This window comes from Cryptotermes secundus, unplaced genomic scaffold (assembly GCF_002891405.2).
Source record: "Cryptotermes secundus unplaced genomic scaffold, Csec_1.0 scaffold197, whole genome shotgun sequence".
Classification (NCBI taxonomy): Eukaryota; Metazoa; Arthropoda; class Insecta; order Blattodea; family Kalotermitidae; genus Cryptotermes; species Cryptotermes secundus.
The window spans coordinates 752864-772779 of record NW_019744107.1 but is presented as its reverse complement, the minus strand read 5'-3'; the positions used below and the strand labels follow the sequence as shown (position 1 = coordinate 772779).

Genomic DNA, 19916 nt, shown 5'->3' with positions numbered 1-19916 from the left:
CGCCTTCAAGTCCAGCTGTTCTCCCGATAACACTGAACCAGACTAAACTAAAACCAAAACTGGCTCCAAAGGATTTTGGGTAAGTGTATCATTCCGAATTTATCGAACTCTGTCCCGTAGTTCAGACGATGTTACAAACGTACAAACGTGTCAAAACTTGTAGGTGACTTTTTAAATTACTTCTATATCATTTATAGCATTTTTTTTGTACAAATGCGAGACCGTTGATACCGGCTTCCACAGACAGCATGTCGGGATGCAGTGTTATAATTTGTAGCAGCTGGCAAATTTAATTACAGGATCATTCCACAGCATTCTGTATGGGCAGGCCTAAGTTAATGCCTCTAAATGGACTAAACAATGACTCAGTGAGTTCAAGGCACTAGTGCTAAGTTACTTGATCAAATTAGAAACTAAACAAAAGAATTTGAATTTTTTTAGTGTCATTGGATAAGAGTAATCACTGAAGCAATACGGCTCACTTATCAGCATCCGTGGCATAACAAGATCTTTTGAGGTGGCCGAAAAACTATCTGGTCTCAAAAGTGTGCATGACACAACAGGGGAAGATTGCTTTTGAGTGTTTGTGAGACCGCAAAGGAACTTGAGCTGCACTAGAAGGTAGGACTTCAAGTGTGACTGCAAACAAAACAGGTTCGATGGGTAAAATTTGGCGAGAAACTGACAAATAAAACTTCAATGCCTCAGCTGCCAAGTCATTTTGTGGGGAAAACTTTCGAGTTTGAATATGTCATGAAAGTTGTGGAGTCGGGTATGGATTTAATTCTATCTCATGGACTTGACCATCAGCAGTTTGCTTTGGGGGGGGGGGTCGCAAATGGTGCTGAAGAAAATGAAGTTTTCAACCACACAGGCGTCCGATGGCCGAGTCATGGGACAGTGTTGAAACTTTTTGGAGGGGGGCTTTGAGGCTAGAAATATAAATGTTCATTATTTGGCAAGGCAAAGTTGTAGCTGAGGTTGGTGTTAAATGTTGGCTCTGGGATATGATATTGGTACATATTAGCCACCATTTAAACGACTTGAATACCAAACTTTGAGGTCAACAGAAACACATTTCTGATATGTTTGGATGTGTCAGAGCTTTTGAATTGAAGCTGAAACTATTTCGCGAGTTGCTGGAAAACTTGTCGTTTTCTTTATATGATTTGATTCATAAGGGCGGATCAGTAAGCGTTCTCTTTCCGAGTGCGTTTGCTGTAGAAGTGATTCACTCCATGGCTGAGAATTTTCAAATGAGATTCACCGACTTCCATAGCCATGCTACAGATATACGTAAAGTAAGTAAATTTGTCCATGTGCTTAGTTAATTAAGCACCACTCCATGAAGACGTGTGGGGCAGTAGAGGTACAGCTCCACCATTCTTGACCTCGGCACTAAATGGGGGTTAGTGGTCAACTTCACGCCCTGGCCGCTTTACCGTAGCAAATATACGTGTTTTTCCAAACTCGTTCTTCGTTTAAGTTCATGATGCCGCATAAGAATTGAAACTGGAATTGGTTAATTGCAGTGTGGCCCAGTTTTGCGCGGTAGTGATGCTAGTATGAAGCTTTACTTGCTTTTGTGCGTCTTTATCAGTATTTAGGACCGCCTCTGTGGTCTAGTGGTCAGAGTTCCTGGCTACACATCCAGAGGTCCCGGGTTCGATTCCAGGCGCTATCAGACTTTCTGAGAAGTAGTAGGCTTGGAACGGGGTCCACAGCCTCGCGAGGATAACTGAGGAGCTATTTCAAGGATATAGCGGCTCCGGTCTAGAAAACCGAAATTAACGGCCGTGGGGATCCGTTGCGCTCACCACGCGACACCCTCTATCCGCTAAAGTTGGCACTAACTTCGCCGACAAGCGGCGGTCGCTCGGTGAGTATAGTTCGCTTGCGGACTACAACCACGGAGTTTATTTTGTTTTTGTTGTTGTTGTTGTTGTTTGTATCAGTGTTTAGATTCTCAACAGTTATGTAAATTAGCACGAAACCTGAGAGACATATTTGGCAGCACATATAAATGTGAATGTGTGTTTTCACGTATGAAAAAAAATATCGAAATTCTGTTCCAGAATCCCTGATGTGCACTCATATGATATGCTGCGAATTGACATTTAAAATGGAACCATAAGTTAATTGTCTTGCGGGACAAGGCAGGTCAAAATTTCGCATCAGTAAGATAAGTTTGGGCTACTTTCATTGCAATTTTCAGTTTAATGTTGATAAGAAAATCGTCATTAAATAACCCACGCAGAAAAGAAAAATGTCGTAGATGCTGACAGCCCTCTTGAAGCAAGGAAACCAATATTTGAGTCGCTAATAAATGATTCAGCAGTGGGAGGAAATGGAAATTATCTCTGGAACTAAAAGTGCGTGTTATTCTGTTACTGATATTGCAGAACGGGCTTCAGTGCTTTCGTTTAACTTGAATCATTCTCAGGGAAGAATTATGTGCATCATATTTGGTAAATGTTGTATGTTTCTTCTAATCAGTTTTACGTCCTGGTGCCAAGTCGCATACAGAAATCTTTCTCTCTTCTTTTTTAACTGTTGGCGAATATTTTTTTTAATTGTAAGGCTTATTTACTTTCTATTTCATTCTCTGTAAATAACAATTGTTTCGTGTAAGGTCACTGTTGCAGCGTCATTCCTCGTTGTATCCGAATGTTTCATCTGTATACTCGGTCATGCAGCTTTTGTGAAATCACAAATGAGGTTAACGCGGGATAGGTTTGTGTATATGTAGAGTTCAGACTCTTGTGGCAGCGAAGGGGCAAAGTACAGGCTGTAATATGTAGCATGATTCAATAATTCATGTGATTACTTAGAGATCTGTTTCTAGTATAAATACTCCACTGCAGTCTTGTAAAGACTGACATTCATCAAGAACCGTTAAACGAAAGAAGCCGGGATAGCATAGTCAGTATAGCGACTGGCCACAGGCTGGACGACGGAGGGATCGGAGTTCGACTCTCGGTAGGGTCAAGAATTATATCTTCTTCCTGCCCAGACCGGCTCTGGGGCCCGTCTAGCCTCCTATCCAGTGGGTACGGGTGGGGGCTCTTTCCCCAGGCGTATAGCGGCCGGGGCGTGAAGCTGGCCACTCACCTCCAACTAGTGCCAAGGTCAATAAAATGTCGCTCTATGCATCCGCTCCCCCATACGCCTTCATTGCGTAGTCCTTAATTAATTAAGCACAGGGACAACTTTACCTTTTACCTTACCGTTAAAGAAGCCTATTCATTGTTATGTCCTAATGTTAGACTCCATAGACCAAAACGCTTCTGTTCATCAGAATATTAGTACGGAATAGTAAAATCGTCAAAATTCATTAGGTTATAGTCCTCGGGATAAGTCTCCGCATAAGTCTCCTGGGTGGTTTCGAACCTTCCGAAGGAGCTTCTGCCTCCATCTTCAGGTAAGACACATGCGAGACTACGCTGTCTTAAAGCCCCTGAGGCCACAATATATATTTGATTTGCTGTGGAAGTTTCGAATTTTGCGTCAGAATGTTTATTGCACAGATGAACGAGAAACGTCATGATATATGGGCTAAACCTACCCAATTTCATGAAGAAGCTTTTTGTGGTACAATATTTCTAAATTCGCCACCACGAAATTACGTATGTGTTCCTCGGATAGTTCTGACTGTAATCCAAAAATGGCTCCATTATGGAACATCATAGGATAGTTTTGTTAGGCGAAATAACCTGTCGGAAAGTTAATGGACACTTCCAATACCGAGAAAGAGATGCGAGGATAATGTTCTTAGGATACTTGACAGTAGTTTCGGAAAATGTGAACTGAATTGAGGCATGTGACATTATTTGGATCATTTCATTCGCACAAAGCACTCGTTCTCCGTTTAAGAAATATACCCGTTAACTAAGAGCCTGTACCATGGGTCTGCTCTTCCACACAGCATCCAAAAGGCACATCCACATTACTCGTGCTCGCGCTCGTGTGACTCGCTATGCTCGCGAGTAATGTGGACGATATGACAAGTCACGAGACAAGCAAATTTTTCATTTAAAATCTATAGCCAATAAATTAAAATACGACTACAGCCTATACACACTACGAGTAAATATACGGATCCTCACGCGCCGAAGCCTGGCGAGCAACTGAAGTAGTGTGGACGAAGATTTACGAGTGCAAGTAAAAGCCAGATGAGTCTCCAGGCGAGCACAAGCCTGGCGAGCACGAGCACGAGTAATGTGGACGCGCCTAAGCAGTCTTTGTATCTCACAGTTTTTGATCAACCTATATTCAAGTTACCAAAGTGGGGAAATTACCATTCAAGTGCATTTTACTGCCTAATAACTCCAAGGAGTCCTTGACAAGCCAGTAGTAACTGTGCTAGTCAGATAAATTCCTCACCTCTTATCCAGCGGAGACTTCACTGCCGTGTTCACAAGAGCCCCCAGTATGTACATTTCTGCAACATCAAAATAAGCATCTGTTATTTTAAGGATATTTTATTTCTCATATAAGTACGTATTGTGGAAACATACTAAAAGAAAGTAAAGGTATCCCTGTAACAGGCCGTGGAGGCCCATTGGGTTGTGAGCTGTTCAGGTTCCCACATTTTCCAGACAATCAGCTCACAGACGGCGGTGAGGTTGTTAGCCTTACGCGCCGGCCACCTTTTACCCCCAGGAATATTCCTGGTACTCATTTCTGTTAGAGGTTGAGTCGACCCCAGGGCCATAGTGCGGCTGGAAAGATTAGGTAAATTGAAAAAATGCACCTCATCGGGATTCGGTCCCGCAACCATCCGGCTTGTAGCATAGTGCCTCAACCAACTACGCTACCGCGTGCCCCCATGAAAACATACTGTATTTGTGAAAATATCGGTCTCAAGGTTTTGACGATCTGCTCGCTCTCAGCATCCCTCAGTATAAGGAGGTGGCTTTAGGAATGCCTTCTGTGTGGTGTGTGCGTGCGTGCGTGCGCGCGCATGAATATTTGGACGGATTCTATTCATTATAGATGAAGAATTGCTGTTAAAAAACAAATTATGGATTTAGATCCGAATTTGGAAAGAAGCATATCAGTTTGACGAACCCTAGAAAACGGAATTAGCTGTTACTGTAAATTGCGTGAACAAAAAAAGAAGGCTGTACCTGTTCAAACGACGTTTGACAAATATTTTTTTCTAGAAGATAGAATGTCCATTTTTCACTCGTTTTATAGCTAAGTTCTTTAACGAACGATTTTTTTTATTCTCGCTTCTCATTATTCTTTACATTTCTATGTAAACAGAACGTATTTAAAGGCCAAAGTTAAGCCTTCTGACGAATGTTCCAAGATATCATCGATGAATTACAATATTTCCCAGTGGTTTCTAACTTCAGTATATGCAGTTTCGAGATATTCATATACGTGTTGGGCGAATTAACCGCATATGTCGAACTTTTCCTGTATATTCTAATGTAGATCATGGGCGCAAATAAACAATAAATTGTTGCCATCTGCCATATANAGGAAAACAGCATGAAACAGGTAGCATGCTGGTTTCCTGCTTGGCTTATTCTTCGACCCTGAAGATGGAGGCCATTTTCCTCCGAAACAGACTACATGGCATTACATCGCAGAAGGTAGAATTCTTCATAACCATCGCTGTGAGAGCCCAAGCTCCTAGATATGGGTTATAAGTTGTTGCCAAAATTTCTTGTGAAACATGTGAAGTCAAGTTTCATGTTGCGCCTTATTTGCCCTGTTTATTCTTGATTGATTTCATGACGCTTTCAGTTGCTAAGACTGTACAGCGTTGAATGGTGCGATAGCAAGTACTGAACTGGAAAGGACATGGACGCAAGCGGTCGTGACACAGTTTGAGGCACTACCTCGACATTCTTCTGGAGAGACTAAGGAAACTCATAGGCAGTTAGAATGAGGATAGCCCGTCTCAGGTCCAAGATTTGAACGTGGTCCTCCCAAGTATGAAGCAGGAGCATTATCAACCCGACCGCCACGTTTTACCTGTTGTGCTCATGTAGAAAACTCCGTTAACAACTGTCATACCCGTCTATAGTACAATAAAAGAAAACTGATGTAACAGTACAAATAAAATTTGTATTCTATTCGAGAAGTGCTGTTTCGCCCGCCTGCATATAATACCTTTGCGAAGCTTTATACGGCCATCATATATGCAGTGTACGTCTACATTATGATATTCCGTGTTGTTATTAGGTGTTCTCTTCAAAAAGAGAGAGAAAAAGAATAAAGAACGCCTTACGTGGATGTAGTGTCTGTCTCTCTGCTACTTAGTATCAGCATCTAAACCGTTGGACAGCCTTCCCTTGAAGTTAATACAGGAGATTTTCATTACAAGTTGTCGAACATTTCCAGTCTTGGTTGAATTAGGACAGTACTGGAAGACCTTTATGAATTTCTGCGTGCATATCGAGTGCAAATGTTTCGAGCAAAAGTTGTAGAGAGAAATGAAATATGCACGTTATGCCCGTTTAGTTTTTCCATAAATTTTACCCATGTAAAGATAAACAAAAACATTATTAAACTTCTTCTACCCTGACAGATTAGGCTCTCTCCCCTGTTCTCATTCAGAATTAATTCTAAAAATTGTGAATCTTGCAGATCAAAGGTTCCAAAACTTTAATACTATGCGCCCCCCCTGAAAATATTTCATAAATTTCACGCCCCCTCTTCTTCAATAACAAGTACAAACAGATTTGACATAAAATTTAGCTATGTTTTTTTTATAATTTGCTGTATAGTATTATTCAGAGCAGTAAAACAGGATTAACTGATACTGTGCCCCCATTTTCTCTCTTAATTCTGCGAAAAGTCTACTTTTCAGTGGACGAATCTTTATGTAGTTTACAGTTTTGATCACTACATTCATCATTTCACTCAGTTCTTGGTATGATTCCCTCGTATCCAACTTCTCACAGTGTATCATACAATGTGTCCACATGACTTCTGGTGTAGATCGGGCAAGGCCTGTAGTCCTTTATTTCCCGCCAATACGTGAGCTGCATCAGTGCATATTCCAACACAGTCTGACCGTATTGTGCTTTCTTCTTCCATGAAATCATCAACAATTCTGAAGAGATCTTTTGCTGTTGCTCTTCTTTTTATAGTCTTGCAGAAAAGCATGTCTTCATTAATTGCTGTATCTTCAACATATCGCACGCAAGCTATCGAGTGAGCAGTGCCGCTACAATCAGTCGCTTCGTCAATCTGTGCTGAAAAACTTTTCTTTTCAACTTCTCAATCGGCTCTTCATCTAAGTCTCCTGATATATCAGCAATCCGTCGAGAGACCGTGTTATTTGAGAGCAGTATATTACGAAGCTGCTAAGCACATTTTTCATCGAACATTGTTTGTACCAAGTCTGCCTCATCAGGGAGTATCACAGTTTCAGCGATCCTGTGTGGTTTCTTGTTCTGTGCTATTCTGTATGACACTTGATAAGATGCTAACAGCGCTTTGAATGACACACTAGTGTAATATTAAAAAAAAAAACTTTTGCTGGATGCGAATTTCATAAAGTTTTCTTCGGGCTTGTTTTTCATTGTTTCAAGGTGCCACTTCAACTTATCTGGCTTCATCCTGTCAGCTGCCGTGACACTCTCTGGTCGTTCTTCACTGTTGGTTGCAACACTCATGAAACCGAAAGACAAATACCATTCATCGTACTTAACGATTTCGATATACAACTGTGACCACTATTCACTGCAGGTTCTTTGTCTGGTTTCTATTTATACCCGTTATTCTATGTGCTCAGAAAACACCACGTATTATACTCGATATTGGACTGTAACGATCATTTTATTTTACTCTGTGGTTTTAGTTCGCAAGCGAACTATACCGACCGAGCGACCGCCGCTTATCGGCGAAGTTAGTGCCAACTTTAACGGATAGAGGGTGTCGCGTGGTCAGCGCAACGAATCCCCAAGGCCGTTAATTTCGGTTTTCTAGACCGGAGCCGCTATTTCCCTGAAATAGCTCCTCAATTATCATCACGAGGCTGAGTGCATCCCGTTCCAAACCCACTAATTCTCAGAAAATCTGGTAGCGCCGGGAATCGAACCCGGACTCTGGATCTGTAGCCAGGAACTCTGACCACTAGACCACAGAGGCGATCCTTTAATGATCGCATGTAGTAAATATTACGGGATATATGTCCTAAGTCTGTACACTACGGAACTAAAATGTTGCATGTTAACACATCGCATTCTGTCACTGAAGCATTTCTACGTCTTACACGCCCAAGTCTGTCATTGAAGAATATCTACAGTTCTTTACTCAGTAACACACTAACAATGAATAAGACGACTTCACAACAGTTGTATTGCTCGAGACTCAGCTATTCGGCCCTAGAGGGCGGAGAAAGTTAGGGGTGGAAGTGTTCAACTTGAGGGACTGAGCAACTTTCTCGTACCCTTAACAACAGTACAACAGTATAGAGTGAGTTGGTTTTGACGGTGAATTTGCTATCATACAGCCGCGAAGTTGAGTCCCTACCGTCGTTTCCTTCCTAAAACCGCCTATGCTGTACGAGTTTGAACTAAACCACCTCAACGAAACAAAGGATTTTAACATTGTTTCCACATATTTTTTTCAAAAATAGGTTATCATACGAGTACAAACACGCGCCCCCTTCCCAGAAAACCACTCGTACACACCTTCATATGGGACGCGTCCCACACTTTCGGAACCTCTGCTGTAGAATGTTAGTAGGACTCCTTGAACGGGGATAAGGCCAACGCAAGTCCGCTATCTGCATTCAGGACAATATGCCTCCGGTGGGATTCGAACTCATGATCACGGTGCTTGAGCGGACCAAGACAGTTCATACCTCAGACACACGAATACATAGTTCAGAACATCAGCGATGTGTTTAAATATCTGTGGTGTAGAGTAAACATACCCAATTCTGCGGTATATGACATTGTAAATTCCACACGTACCTAGTTTCATGGCGAATTTAGACTGTCGTGCCACGAATTAACATATATTTCGAACCGCTTCAGCTGTAGCATACCAGTGTGTTCATTGATTACAATAATGATCTATACCTGTTTATTTCCGTGGGCATCAATCTACATTTATATAGTATATTTACAATTCACTATTACACACACATACACTAGTGTCCACAGTCAAGTTTTCACAAGCCGTTGCTCGGTAGCGGCTTCCAACGGCGGACATTACCCTTACTCTTGATTACCGAACTGTCCCCGGCATCAGCTACCAGCCTCTCACAGCAACAGCTCACAACGACTGAACCTCAGCAGTGCTCTAACTAACTAACTCACTCACTAACCAACTACTCTTCACTTCACGCAACTGACTTCAATAACTGTCCTGCTTAAAACACCTATACACGGACCGCACAAAAAGCACCTTTCCTCTGTTACTGTATCCAATTGTTGCCGTGGAAACACGCTTGTTTGTGAAACCGTTACTTAATTAACGGCTGTTGTATATTTGCTTATCTCGCCGTAGTGGCCCAGCAACGGGTCTACATGCCACAATATAAATTTCCAACTAATTTTGAAATGGTCTAGTGATGGCACTCATGACTTGCCGAAATGAGTAACCAGGGTATTACGAGTGCTAGTGTGTTGTTACTGTCGGAAACAAATGTAAGTGCACACTTATTTCTTTTCCTTGGCACTACAGCCCCAGTGCGCCTAGGCCTACCTCCATGAACTTCTCTGTTCACTTCGGTTTTTCTACATCTTACACATTCGGTAGGACTCCTTGGGCGGGGATCAGCTCGTCGCAAGGCCTCTACCTGTACACAAACACAGAAAAACACGCACACACACACACACAAACTAAACATCCATGCTCTGAGTAGGATTCGAACCTACGTTCCCGGTTTCCAAGCGAGCGAAGACAGTACATGCACGGCTACCATGACCGGCACTGTGCACACTTACTCTATATAATTTAGTATCCTCGCAGCATGTGTGTGGGTTATTTGAAAACTGAAATATTGACAGTGCAAATGTGTTGTAATGGTGAGGTTCTCTGTAGTTAATTTTAATTCTACCTTCCATTGTTGAGGGCATGGGTTCTCGATTGATATTATGAGTGCATTAATGAACATCATCTCCGCGTTTTAATTTAATTTAAATTAGCAGCTCAAAATCATAGTGTGAATATCCTGTTTTGGATTCTCACTGGAGGTGTTCCGAATTTACGTGAACGCACCGCTCCATAAAATAACTTGGATGTTAAATTCCGTTTTTATTCATTGTTCACCCGATGCTAATAAACTCTCGTAGCAGAGTTCAAGGACATCTGTAAACTTTCCCACAGGCGGAGTAATCTAATTTTCTGATGCACTGAGCACAATGGTTCTATGAGAGAGCTTGTCACGGAGTCCGGGAGTGGGAAATTATTACAAGTTTTAAATGCCCACAGAGGAGAGATTCTTAGAATGTAGAATCATTTGACTATGTAATTCAAATTCAAATATATTTGCACTGGCATAGCGATTTTCCGAAAATGATTTTCGTTAAGATCATATTAGTTTGTATGAAAATTATCATAGGCCTGTTAGTTTAAATGACACTTCTGTTTTAGTGGTTCAGCATTTTATACGTATTAATTAGTTCTATTCGCAATTAGAGGCTTCTCGTACTAGTTTACAGAAAGACAATCTTGTTACATGTAAATTTTGCGTGATAATTGATATGAGCAGAAAAGTGTAATTAATTATAATGAAGTTCTTAATAGTCTGTGTTGGATAAAATGAGGGATGATAATATCGCCAACAAATTCATTTCACGTGGTTGTTTCAGCATATTTTTGTGTAGAAATATTTCTACAGTAGAGTGGTATGAATTGTTTGCGGTTTTCAGACTTTTAAAGGCCAGATTTATTGTAATGCACGAGAGGATTCACATAAAATTTGGAGCTGACCAAATGAAATCGACCACTACCACTTAATTTAGGTCCATCAGTTTTCCAGAACGTGTTTGTGTTTGTGTACAGGTAGAGGCCTTGCGACGAGCCGATCACCCGTCCAAGGAGTCCTACCGATTGTGTAAGATCTAGAAAAACCGAAGTGAACGGAGAAGTTCATGGAGGTAGGCCTAGGCTCACTGGGGCTGTAGTGCCAAGGAAAAAAAAAAGTATGCACAGTTCGTAACAATACAGACTTACATTTGTTTCCGACAGTAACAACACACTAGCACTCGTAATACCCTGGTTACTCATTTCGGCAAGTCATGAGTGCCATCACTAGACCATTTCAAAATTAGTTGGAAATTTATATTGTGGCATGTAGACCCGTTGCTGGGCCACGACGGCGAGACAAACAAATGATCACATTCATAGGTATAATAGTGACAGAACGTAAGTCGAAGAAAGCAGTCTTCTGGGATTTGGCACCGTGTATATGTGGTGTTAACCGACGTTTCGGAGGAACGTATCGCCTCCATCTTCAGGGTAGAAGAAATAATATATAAGAAATCTGCAAGCAAAGAGACCGTGAGAACCGGTAAAAGCAGTCTGCTTTCCTCCGAAACGTCGGTTAACACCACATATACACGGTGCCAAATCCCAGAAGACTGCTTTCTTCATAGTCACCGTCGTGAAAGCCTCAAATCTTACACAGAACGTAAGTCGTCATACAACCCAGTTAGTAACCCAAAATTCAGTCAAGCACCAAATTTTATGAAGCAATCACATCAAGAAGCACGAACTGGACATGCGAGGAGATAAAGTAATACAGTAGTTCAGCTGGAAAAGATCAACTGAGAGATCTTACACATAGAGAGGAGAATAATATTAAAGTGGATCTTACAGAAAGAGGGTGTGAGGGTGTCTCAGGAAATCATACAGCAGTAGGATTTTGTGTCAGCTTCTCAAGAAGGACTCTGCTCCAAGGATTTGGTTGTTTAGTTAAAGATCAAATGATTTACATAAAATATTAAGAACTTATTCATGCCAACTATAAAAGAAGAAGCCATATACATAAAAATAAGATATGTGGTTCTCTGTTTTCTTACACCGCATCATCTACTTAATGAAAAGGGCTTACAGAAAATCGTGAAGGGAATGGGTTTAGAACCGGCTTCCTGTTATTACTTACTGGTTAATGCCGCACACTTCGAATTTTAGGTTTATAGTGATGGTAGGGACTTTACGAGAGTAGTGAAATTTTATGTGGCAAAAATAAAATAGCAGTTTATGTCGTTTCAAAACAACTTTTCAGCCAGTGTTTCATAACGGTATACATTTCTCCTGTATCAGCATTTGCGTATGTTATAAAGTCTGTGTTTTATCTCGAGTGAAATACAGCAGCATAATGAATGCGATTTATACCCAAAAGTGCGCTAAGAAACTGAAAGTTTTTCTGATTTCTCGTCCGCTTTATTTCTTGCTTCTCTAGGTAGCAAAGGCAGTCTTGCAGTAATCAGGATCTAACTTATTAATTTGGGCGGCTAGCATTACATGCGCGTATTCCGCGAGTTTTTGTGTAATTTAATGTGGCCGAACACTGGCGGTATAGGTCCAGCAGATGTGGAAACAGTTGGGGAAAAATGTTCCGCTTTACGTAGCTAATCGTCGATTTGTATTTGTAGTAAACACCTCGGACTACACCACGATTTTTTTTTACCGGGAGGTGGGAGCTAGCCAGAAAATTTGCTTCCACACATACTTGTAAGCCATGTTGATCGGTCGCCCTGAAGTATTCATGATAGAAGAATAATTTTAAAAATCAAATTTAATTTTTTGTATCGATATTTGGAATGTTTCCTTAATTTTCAATTTTTATTTTCTTCCAAAAATCCCGGGAGAGGGAGCAGATGCTTGGCTTACAAACCGGCGCTCCTGATGCGACATAAAAACAGACTAATAATTGGTGCATATGTATACTACATTGGACTGTAACGCGACATTCGTATTTGGAAGTTTCAGAACATCGCGTCATGCGTTTCATATGCCTTATCAAGACATAGTAGGCCCACCACCCTTCAATGTAGGCTTACCCACATCCCACTGTCGCTTGTATGTTTGGTCATGCGATTTAAATTGTTTAATGGATGTAAAGATGAGAAACTAAATATATGTTTTATTGCATTTTTACAGACCGTAGTATTTTCATGAAGGACTACAACAGGTTACACGGAAGACGCAGATATCAAGAAATGCCTTACGACTGTGGTACTTCACTGGCTAAGTACCTGCTCTGCCTGTTCAATTTCGTGTTCTTTGTAAGTATGATGCCACTTTAGACAAATTCTTGGCAGTCCATTCCATGTTTTCACTTTAGTTACGAATAGTGAAAACGATTATCGAGTCACACGTACGCCTATACTTAGGCCACTAAAAGAAGTCGCATGGCTCTTCCCCTCAATGTCTCTTCTGAACTCTTAACGCTTCCCTCTGTACCATACCTCCCTAATTCCCCTCCAGTCGTGTAAGCATTCTGTTCACATGAAAGCTAGCGACAAGCGTTTGGTGCTGTATGACATGGGATAAAGTTGCGCCTGTGCTTAACTGGTTAAGCATTACGCAATGAAGGCGTATGGGGGAGTGGATGTATAGATCCATGTTTTCTTGATTTCGGCACTAGTTGGATATGAATGGTCAGCTTCAGGCCCCTGCCGCTTTACCACCAGGGAAAGAGTCCCCGGTACCCATTGGATAGGCTGGATGGGCCCCAGAACCGGTCTGGACGATATGGAGAAGAGACAATTCTTGATCTTACCGGGACTCGAACTCCGGCCCCTCTGACTTCCAGCCCGTAGCGCAGTCGTTATACCGACTGCGCTATCCCGGGGACAGGGAAATGGAATGTAACAGGAAAGGGGAACAGAGAGGGGAAAGCGTCGAGAGCCTTCATCCCCACCATTTATGGGGCTTCTCTCCGCGGCTTCAGTACAGCAGCAATGTTACTTAGGCCATAAGCTTTGAAACCCCCAGTTCTAGTACAAGAAGTATCCAGAATCGTGTGTAAACCATAATTTTAGGAATACTTTGACTAAAATGAGACCTCACCTCATCGGAAGAGGAATCTGAGTTAAAGTAAAGTTAAAGTATACATATCACGCGCACTTGTACATACATGCACGTACCGCGCGTGCATATGTATTTTTATTTATATAGACATATATGTGCGTGTTTGTGCGTGCATATAATTGTCACGTATGCTGGTAACGCGATTAGTAATTAATGGGTTCTCTGGACTGATGAATCGATTTATTGGACAGTCACCAGGCGGATCTACAAAAACTGACAACACTTCAAAAGGTTACTGGAAAAATAACACACAAAGTTTTCAACACTTCCACTCTTACATGCTCTTGTACGAATTGTGGGTGTAGGTCTGTACCCAATCTCTTGTTCTCGGACTTGGCTTCTACTCCTCGGTAAGACTCTAAAGTAACTTGTAGTCTTTCTTTCCCTGAGGTAGGTTTAGGTCGAACCCTATAGAGACCACCGTCTCCAAGGGTTCCTACTTCGTGTATTCGTCTTTCGTTGCTGTGTGAACAACCTTTACGTATCCGTTGTAACGGAAGCGTTTCTTTATGTGTTGCCTAGCAACGTGTTTCAACAAGCCGTTACCTAGCAAGGATTTACATGTGAAAATTTGATTTCCGGAATGGCTGCAGCATATCACTGGGTTGTCGAATCAGGCAAACTCATGTACCCAAGCACGTTTGGACATGCTCCAACTTGCGTTTACCTGAGCCACAGACCAAATGAGCATAAGAGGAAGTAGTACGTGTCCGTGGTATACTGTTGGCGGAAAAACGAGGGACACGAATCTGGAGCAATGGATAAAAATCGAGTTTTGTGTGAAGATTGGTAAAAGTTCTAATGAAACGTTAGCCATATAACGTGGCTTATGGTCAATATGCTATGAAGAAACCGATTGTGTTTAAATGTCACAGGCAGTTCAAGGAGGGGCGACATGTGCGAGAAGACCCAAGAAGTGGGCAGCCAAAAACGCAAAGGAAAAATGCAAATGTGGACAGAGTACGAAGAAACGGCGAATCGACAGTGTTATTTGAAAGTGCTGACGAAGTTACAGGAATCTGTTCGGAGAAAAAGACCCGAAATCTCTCCTGGCAAATGGATTCTTCACCACGACAGTGCGCCTGCGCATGATGCGTTAAGAGTTCTCGAGTTCCTGGCTAAGAAATCCATTACAAAAATGGACCATCCACTTTATTCACCTGACTTAGACTTCTGCGATTTTTTGGCTCTTTCCAAAAGTAAGAAATGCCCTGAATGGACAAAGATTTGCTGACATTCCTGACATAGAACCAGTGTGACAGCGTTACTGCGAGGTATTCACGAAGTGCATAGCTTCACAAGGAGAGTATTTCAAAGGCGACAGAAGCCGCTAGCGCACAGATAAGTAAATTTTGCTTTCACAGGATCATTCCTGCAATTAAATTGTCGCACCTTGTACATGTATTTAAGTCTCAGTCAAGGCTACAGTTTAGTAACAGAGGTAATATCGTTTTATGTTTGACTTTGTATAAAATCCTATCGTTCAGTGATCTCAATTCCTTTCAACGTTCCCAGCTCCTTACTAGGCCTATGCACACTGCACTTCATTGCTTTGCGTGCATTTTTCGTATCTCCATAATTGTCATAGACACGTGCCTTGGATGGAATTATGTTGCAGACTGTATGGAGGAAGTGTCACCAATGTTTCCCAGGTTGTTCTAGCTCGAGTCTAGATCCTCCTAGAATGTTACTGTTAAGGCAACATACTATAGACGTAATGCCATTTTCGACACCCTCGATTAGGTCAGGACTAATTTCTTCGAAATCCTATCCATTTCTTTATCTATCTCCCGTCCTACGCGATATAGTCTCGAAAGCATCGTTAAATAACCCAAACAAAACAAATATACAACTGTGTGGAATGAGTCGAACTTCATTTGAAACTTCCCAATATGAAATTCCACGAAGATCCCTTTAGCGGATCTCTAGTTAGTACATGCGGACACACAGACTAACGCATTTTTGCAATTTACTGTTGCAAACCCATGAAAATGCCAGTGCCGAGTACGTTTCCATACTGTCAGAAAGGAATATGTGCGTAAATTTATCCCCTATACTTTCTCGTTAAAAATTCTTAATATCTTTATAAAGAGATAAAAATTGATATGCCTAACAACGACAGTTTTTAAGATGTTCTGAATTGGTATGTAGCAAATAGTTCTCTGTGGTCTGTTCGTTTCTAGCCTGCTTTCATTACTTTGAGAAAGTAAAAGGAGGCTTATGAGATCACCTTGCTGTCTATGTGTGTGTGTCTGAGAAAATTACAGGAACACGGAGAATGTTGCATAATGATAAGATGAATGAGAGAATGAATATTTTGTATTCTTCAACAGATATTTTTAGAGCTATCAAATGAAGGACAATGAAATGATAAGAAACATATATCACTAATGGCGAAATAAGTAGTGAACACAAAACTTGAGCCGGAAAATGTCAAGAGAAGAGACCGCTTTGAAGACATAAACGTTGATGTTGGCTAGAAAAATTAATCTTAAAGAAATAGAGCCTGTATGGGTATTAATTGGATTCAACTGGCTGAGGATAGGGTCCAGAAAATGGCTCTTATGAACGCGGTAATTGATCTTTGCATTGCTTTAACGGCGAATAAGAAGGCTCATTCTCCGCGGCGTTAGTTGGTGGTGCCGGCGGTGGTACATTCACTAATCATCGTATTATTAGACGCGGTATAGCCTAAGGTACCAACACAGACTATAAATAAACCATAAAAAAATAGAAAACCTCGACCGATATGTACTTCTGTTCACTTTGTGAACGTGCTTCAGCTTTCGGTTAAACAGTGTTCAAATTTGTTTTGTTCTTAAAAGATCAGGTTTTAAATTGTAGAACGTGGTGAATTGTAAGTTGGAGACAGTCTTCGTGAGATATGATGCGGTGCAGAGGCTCAACTGAATAATGTTTGAAAACTGTTTTTTCTTCTAACAAAGTACGCCCAGAATATGTACATTAGCGAGAGCGGTCTGCTAATGAGCAAGACATACAATTATAGTGACAGCAACATTCAGACGTGGTTCACACCACATGCCAGTGAGGGCTTTTATTTTTTATTTATTTATTAAACAATCAGAATGTACAATTCTATAAGGCAGTTTGCTGGCGTAAGAGCTGTGACGCTCTTAAATGACGTGATGAGTCCCTTCTCCAGTGGGAGGTTCCTCTTAGTTTTCTTTTACGTCAGCTGCCCAGTATCTTCGGAGTCTTCGATTGTACTGCGGTTCAACGAGTGGCTGTAGTATGTCGTTAGGGTGATTTGCTGGTTTGTTGTGGTGTGTGTGGTACTTTTTGTTCTCTGATGACGTCTTTGATGTAAGGTATATTTAGATCTGTATGTAACGTTTGGTTGCTTACATACCAGGGTGCATTTGATATAATTCAAAGTACTTTTGACTGGCTTCTCTGGATTATTGATATATTAGTGAGGGCTTGAGTACGAGTAATATTGTTCTGTTTCATTCGCGTTAGTGGGTAAAGATTCCTGGAACTGTTTCTTTATTGGCAAATCGTCATAATGAGAAAATCGGAGCCTAACATCAGGAGGCCGCTACTAATCAACTAGCAAGCCACACATTATTTAGAGATTATTTTTATAAAATTTAATGGTCACTGTCTTAAAATGCTCAAATTTTTAAGATCCCCAAAACAAGAATGGCGATCCGCAGATTTCAGTGTTTCCAACAACACGTTGTCTCTCCACGTTACAGTTCGAAAGTGCAAGAACTGCATGTGGTGTTGCCACTAAATCGAAAGCATTACTAAATTTATAAAGCCTGCTTTATGCTTACTTTGCTTATTTGTGTGTTTGTTGTGTATATATCTGGAATTATGCAGTAAGGAGAATCATCACAGTAACAACAAAACCTCTATATTTTATGAGCCATAGATTTGCACGCTGCAATATCAGTACGGGTACATAAACTTTCTAATCTTCATATTATATTCCCGACTATGGATCGGTTCCAAGTCACGGTGTTCAGTTTTCGTCATGATGATGTAGCACGTGCATTGCTCCATACCATCCCTGCATCTCTTTCCATCCTGAAGAAACCAGTAAGAGTACATTTCGGTTAAGTATACGAGAACATGAAATACACATACACGATCTGAACAATTTCGCGAAACAGAATTCTTCTTCAGAAGTTCATAGTCGTTTATCTAGTCAAGTATCGTGCCTTTTCTAAATCCCAAAGGTTCATCACTGTGTTCACAAGAGCCCACCAATGGGCCCTTTCCTGGACGAGATGAATCCAGTCCACATACGCAGATCTTATTTCAGATACAGTTTAATATTATATCTACTTCTAGATCTCCCAGGCTGTGTCTTCCCTTCGGGTACTCCCGACTGAAATTTTGTATGCATTTCTCATCATCTGCATGGCATCTTTCTTAATCTGGCCACCCTGACATCATTTGGTGAGAAGTAAATATTATGAAGGCCCTCATATTGGTTTCATAGACTGTCCTTATACTAATACAGTTTCATATATTTCAAACTTAAGTTATGTGTCTTGTGTGATGTAGATGACATTATGAAATATTTTGGATTGTAAAGTTTTTTTTTAATTGTGTTGGTTTTGTTTTGTTTTTGTTTCTTGGCCTTAATATTCACATGAAACTCGTTTTTGTTTTGAATCGTGCCCTATGTGCGAAATTAGGCCGCGCCATAGCTCAGACGCTTAGTCGCTGGCTTCCCACCGCAGCGGCCCGGGTTCGAGCCCGGGTCTGGTCATGTGGGATTTGTGGTGGACAAAGTGGCACTTGGGCAGGTTTGCTCCGAGTATTTCGGTTTCCCCTGCCAATCTTCATTCCACCAATTGCTCCACAATCACCCTCATCTATCATCTGGGGCTGGTACAATATGTCAGTAGTGGCAGCGGTACCAAGTGGATTCAGTCAGATATAAGTATTTCGTTTCTTAAAATTTGTATATTTGATGTTGCTTGTCTACTTTTACCTGCCACTGTTAAAAAGTGACCTTTCTTTCAATCGAATCGCAGTCCAGATCAATGCAGACGATGCTTCCTGCCAGTATAGTGATTGTCACGGTTACATCCAGCCTTCCAATAACAAGAAAACGGCAACGACCTTCCCGAGAGAACGCAATTACTGAACTTTAAGTGGACGGGGTGTTGTCCTGATGTGTTCAGAGAATCGCGATGGTTAGGAAGAGGAATAAAACGAATTGCCGATATCTTTGAAATATCCTAAAAGAAGCTTCAATATATTCTATAAAGATTTACATTTTCCTTTATAACAGAGTTACTATAGAAACTATGTCAGTATAGTGACTCGGCTACGTGCTGGACGACCGTAATTTGATTATCGATTGGACCAGAGATTTTTCTTTTCGACACCAGGTACAGACCGGCTCTGGAACCAGCTCAGCGTACGGTACTGGGGGTTCTTTCTATATAGCAAAGCGGTCGAAGCGCGAAGCTGGCCATCCATCTCTATCTAAGTCCGAATTCAAAGATTCTGGCGTTGTACTTCCAGTTTCCCATGCGTCTTCATGATGAGTTCTTAATTAAACAGACGAACAATTATCTTTAAAAGAATGTTACTATCGAAATATTTCATAGGATTTCAATGTCAGGATTTCAGTCTGTTTCATGAGGCTGCATTTCAGCGTGTCCTCTGATATGTAGGAATGTGACAATACGGTTGTTGTTGCGCAAATATTACAAGATTGTGTATGCACTGCCATGGATGAATACATACTTTTTCCTTACGGCTTTAAACAATGAACTTTATATGGTCTCCCGGCAACAAACAATGTAGAATGTATTGCTAGTTCTTCCCAAATATGTTCTTTGCGATTTTGCATTCGTCACTGGAATTGGGCTTAGTTCATTACAGATGTAAACACATTGTTACCGAAACAGAAC

The 19916-nt window shown here is 41.2% G+C and overlaps 1 protein-coding gene across 1 annotated transcript in view; it reads left to right on the top strand.

Moving 5' to 3' along the window:
* LOC111874379 (CD82 antigen) overlaps positions 1-19916 on the top strand; it is an 83259-nt gene that overhangs the window by 26201 nt on the left and 37142 nt on the right. The window contains exon 2 of the mRNA XM_023869843.2: positions 13084-13208. Within this exon, the coding sequence (XP_023725611.1) occupies positions 13098-13208 (111 nt within the window). The 5' untranslated portion in view covers positions 13084-13097. The remainder of the gene's footprint in view (positions 1-13083; positions 13209-19916) is intronic.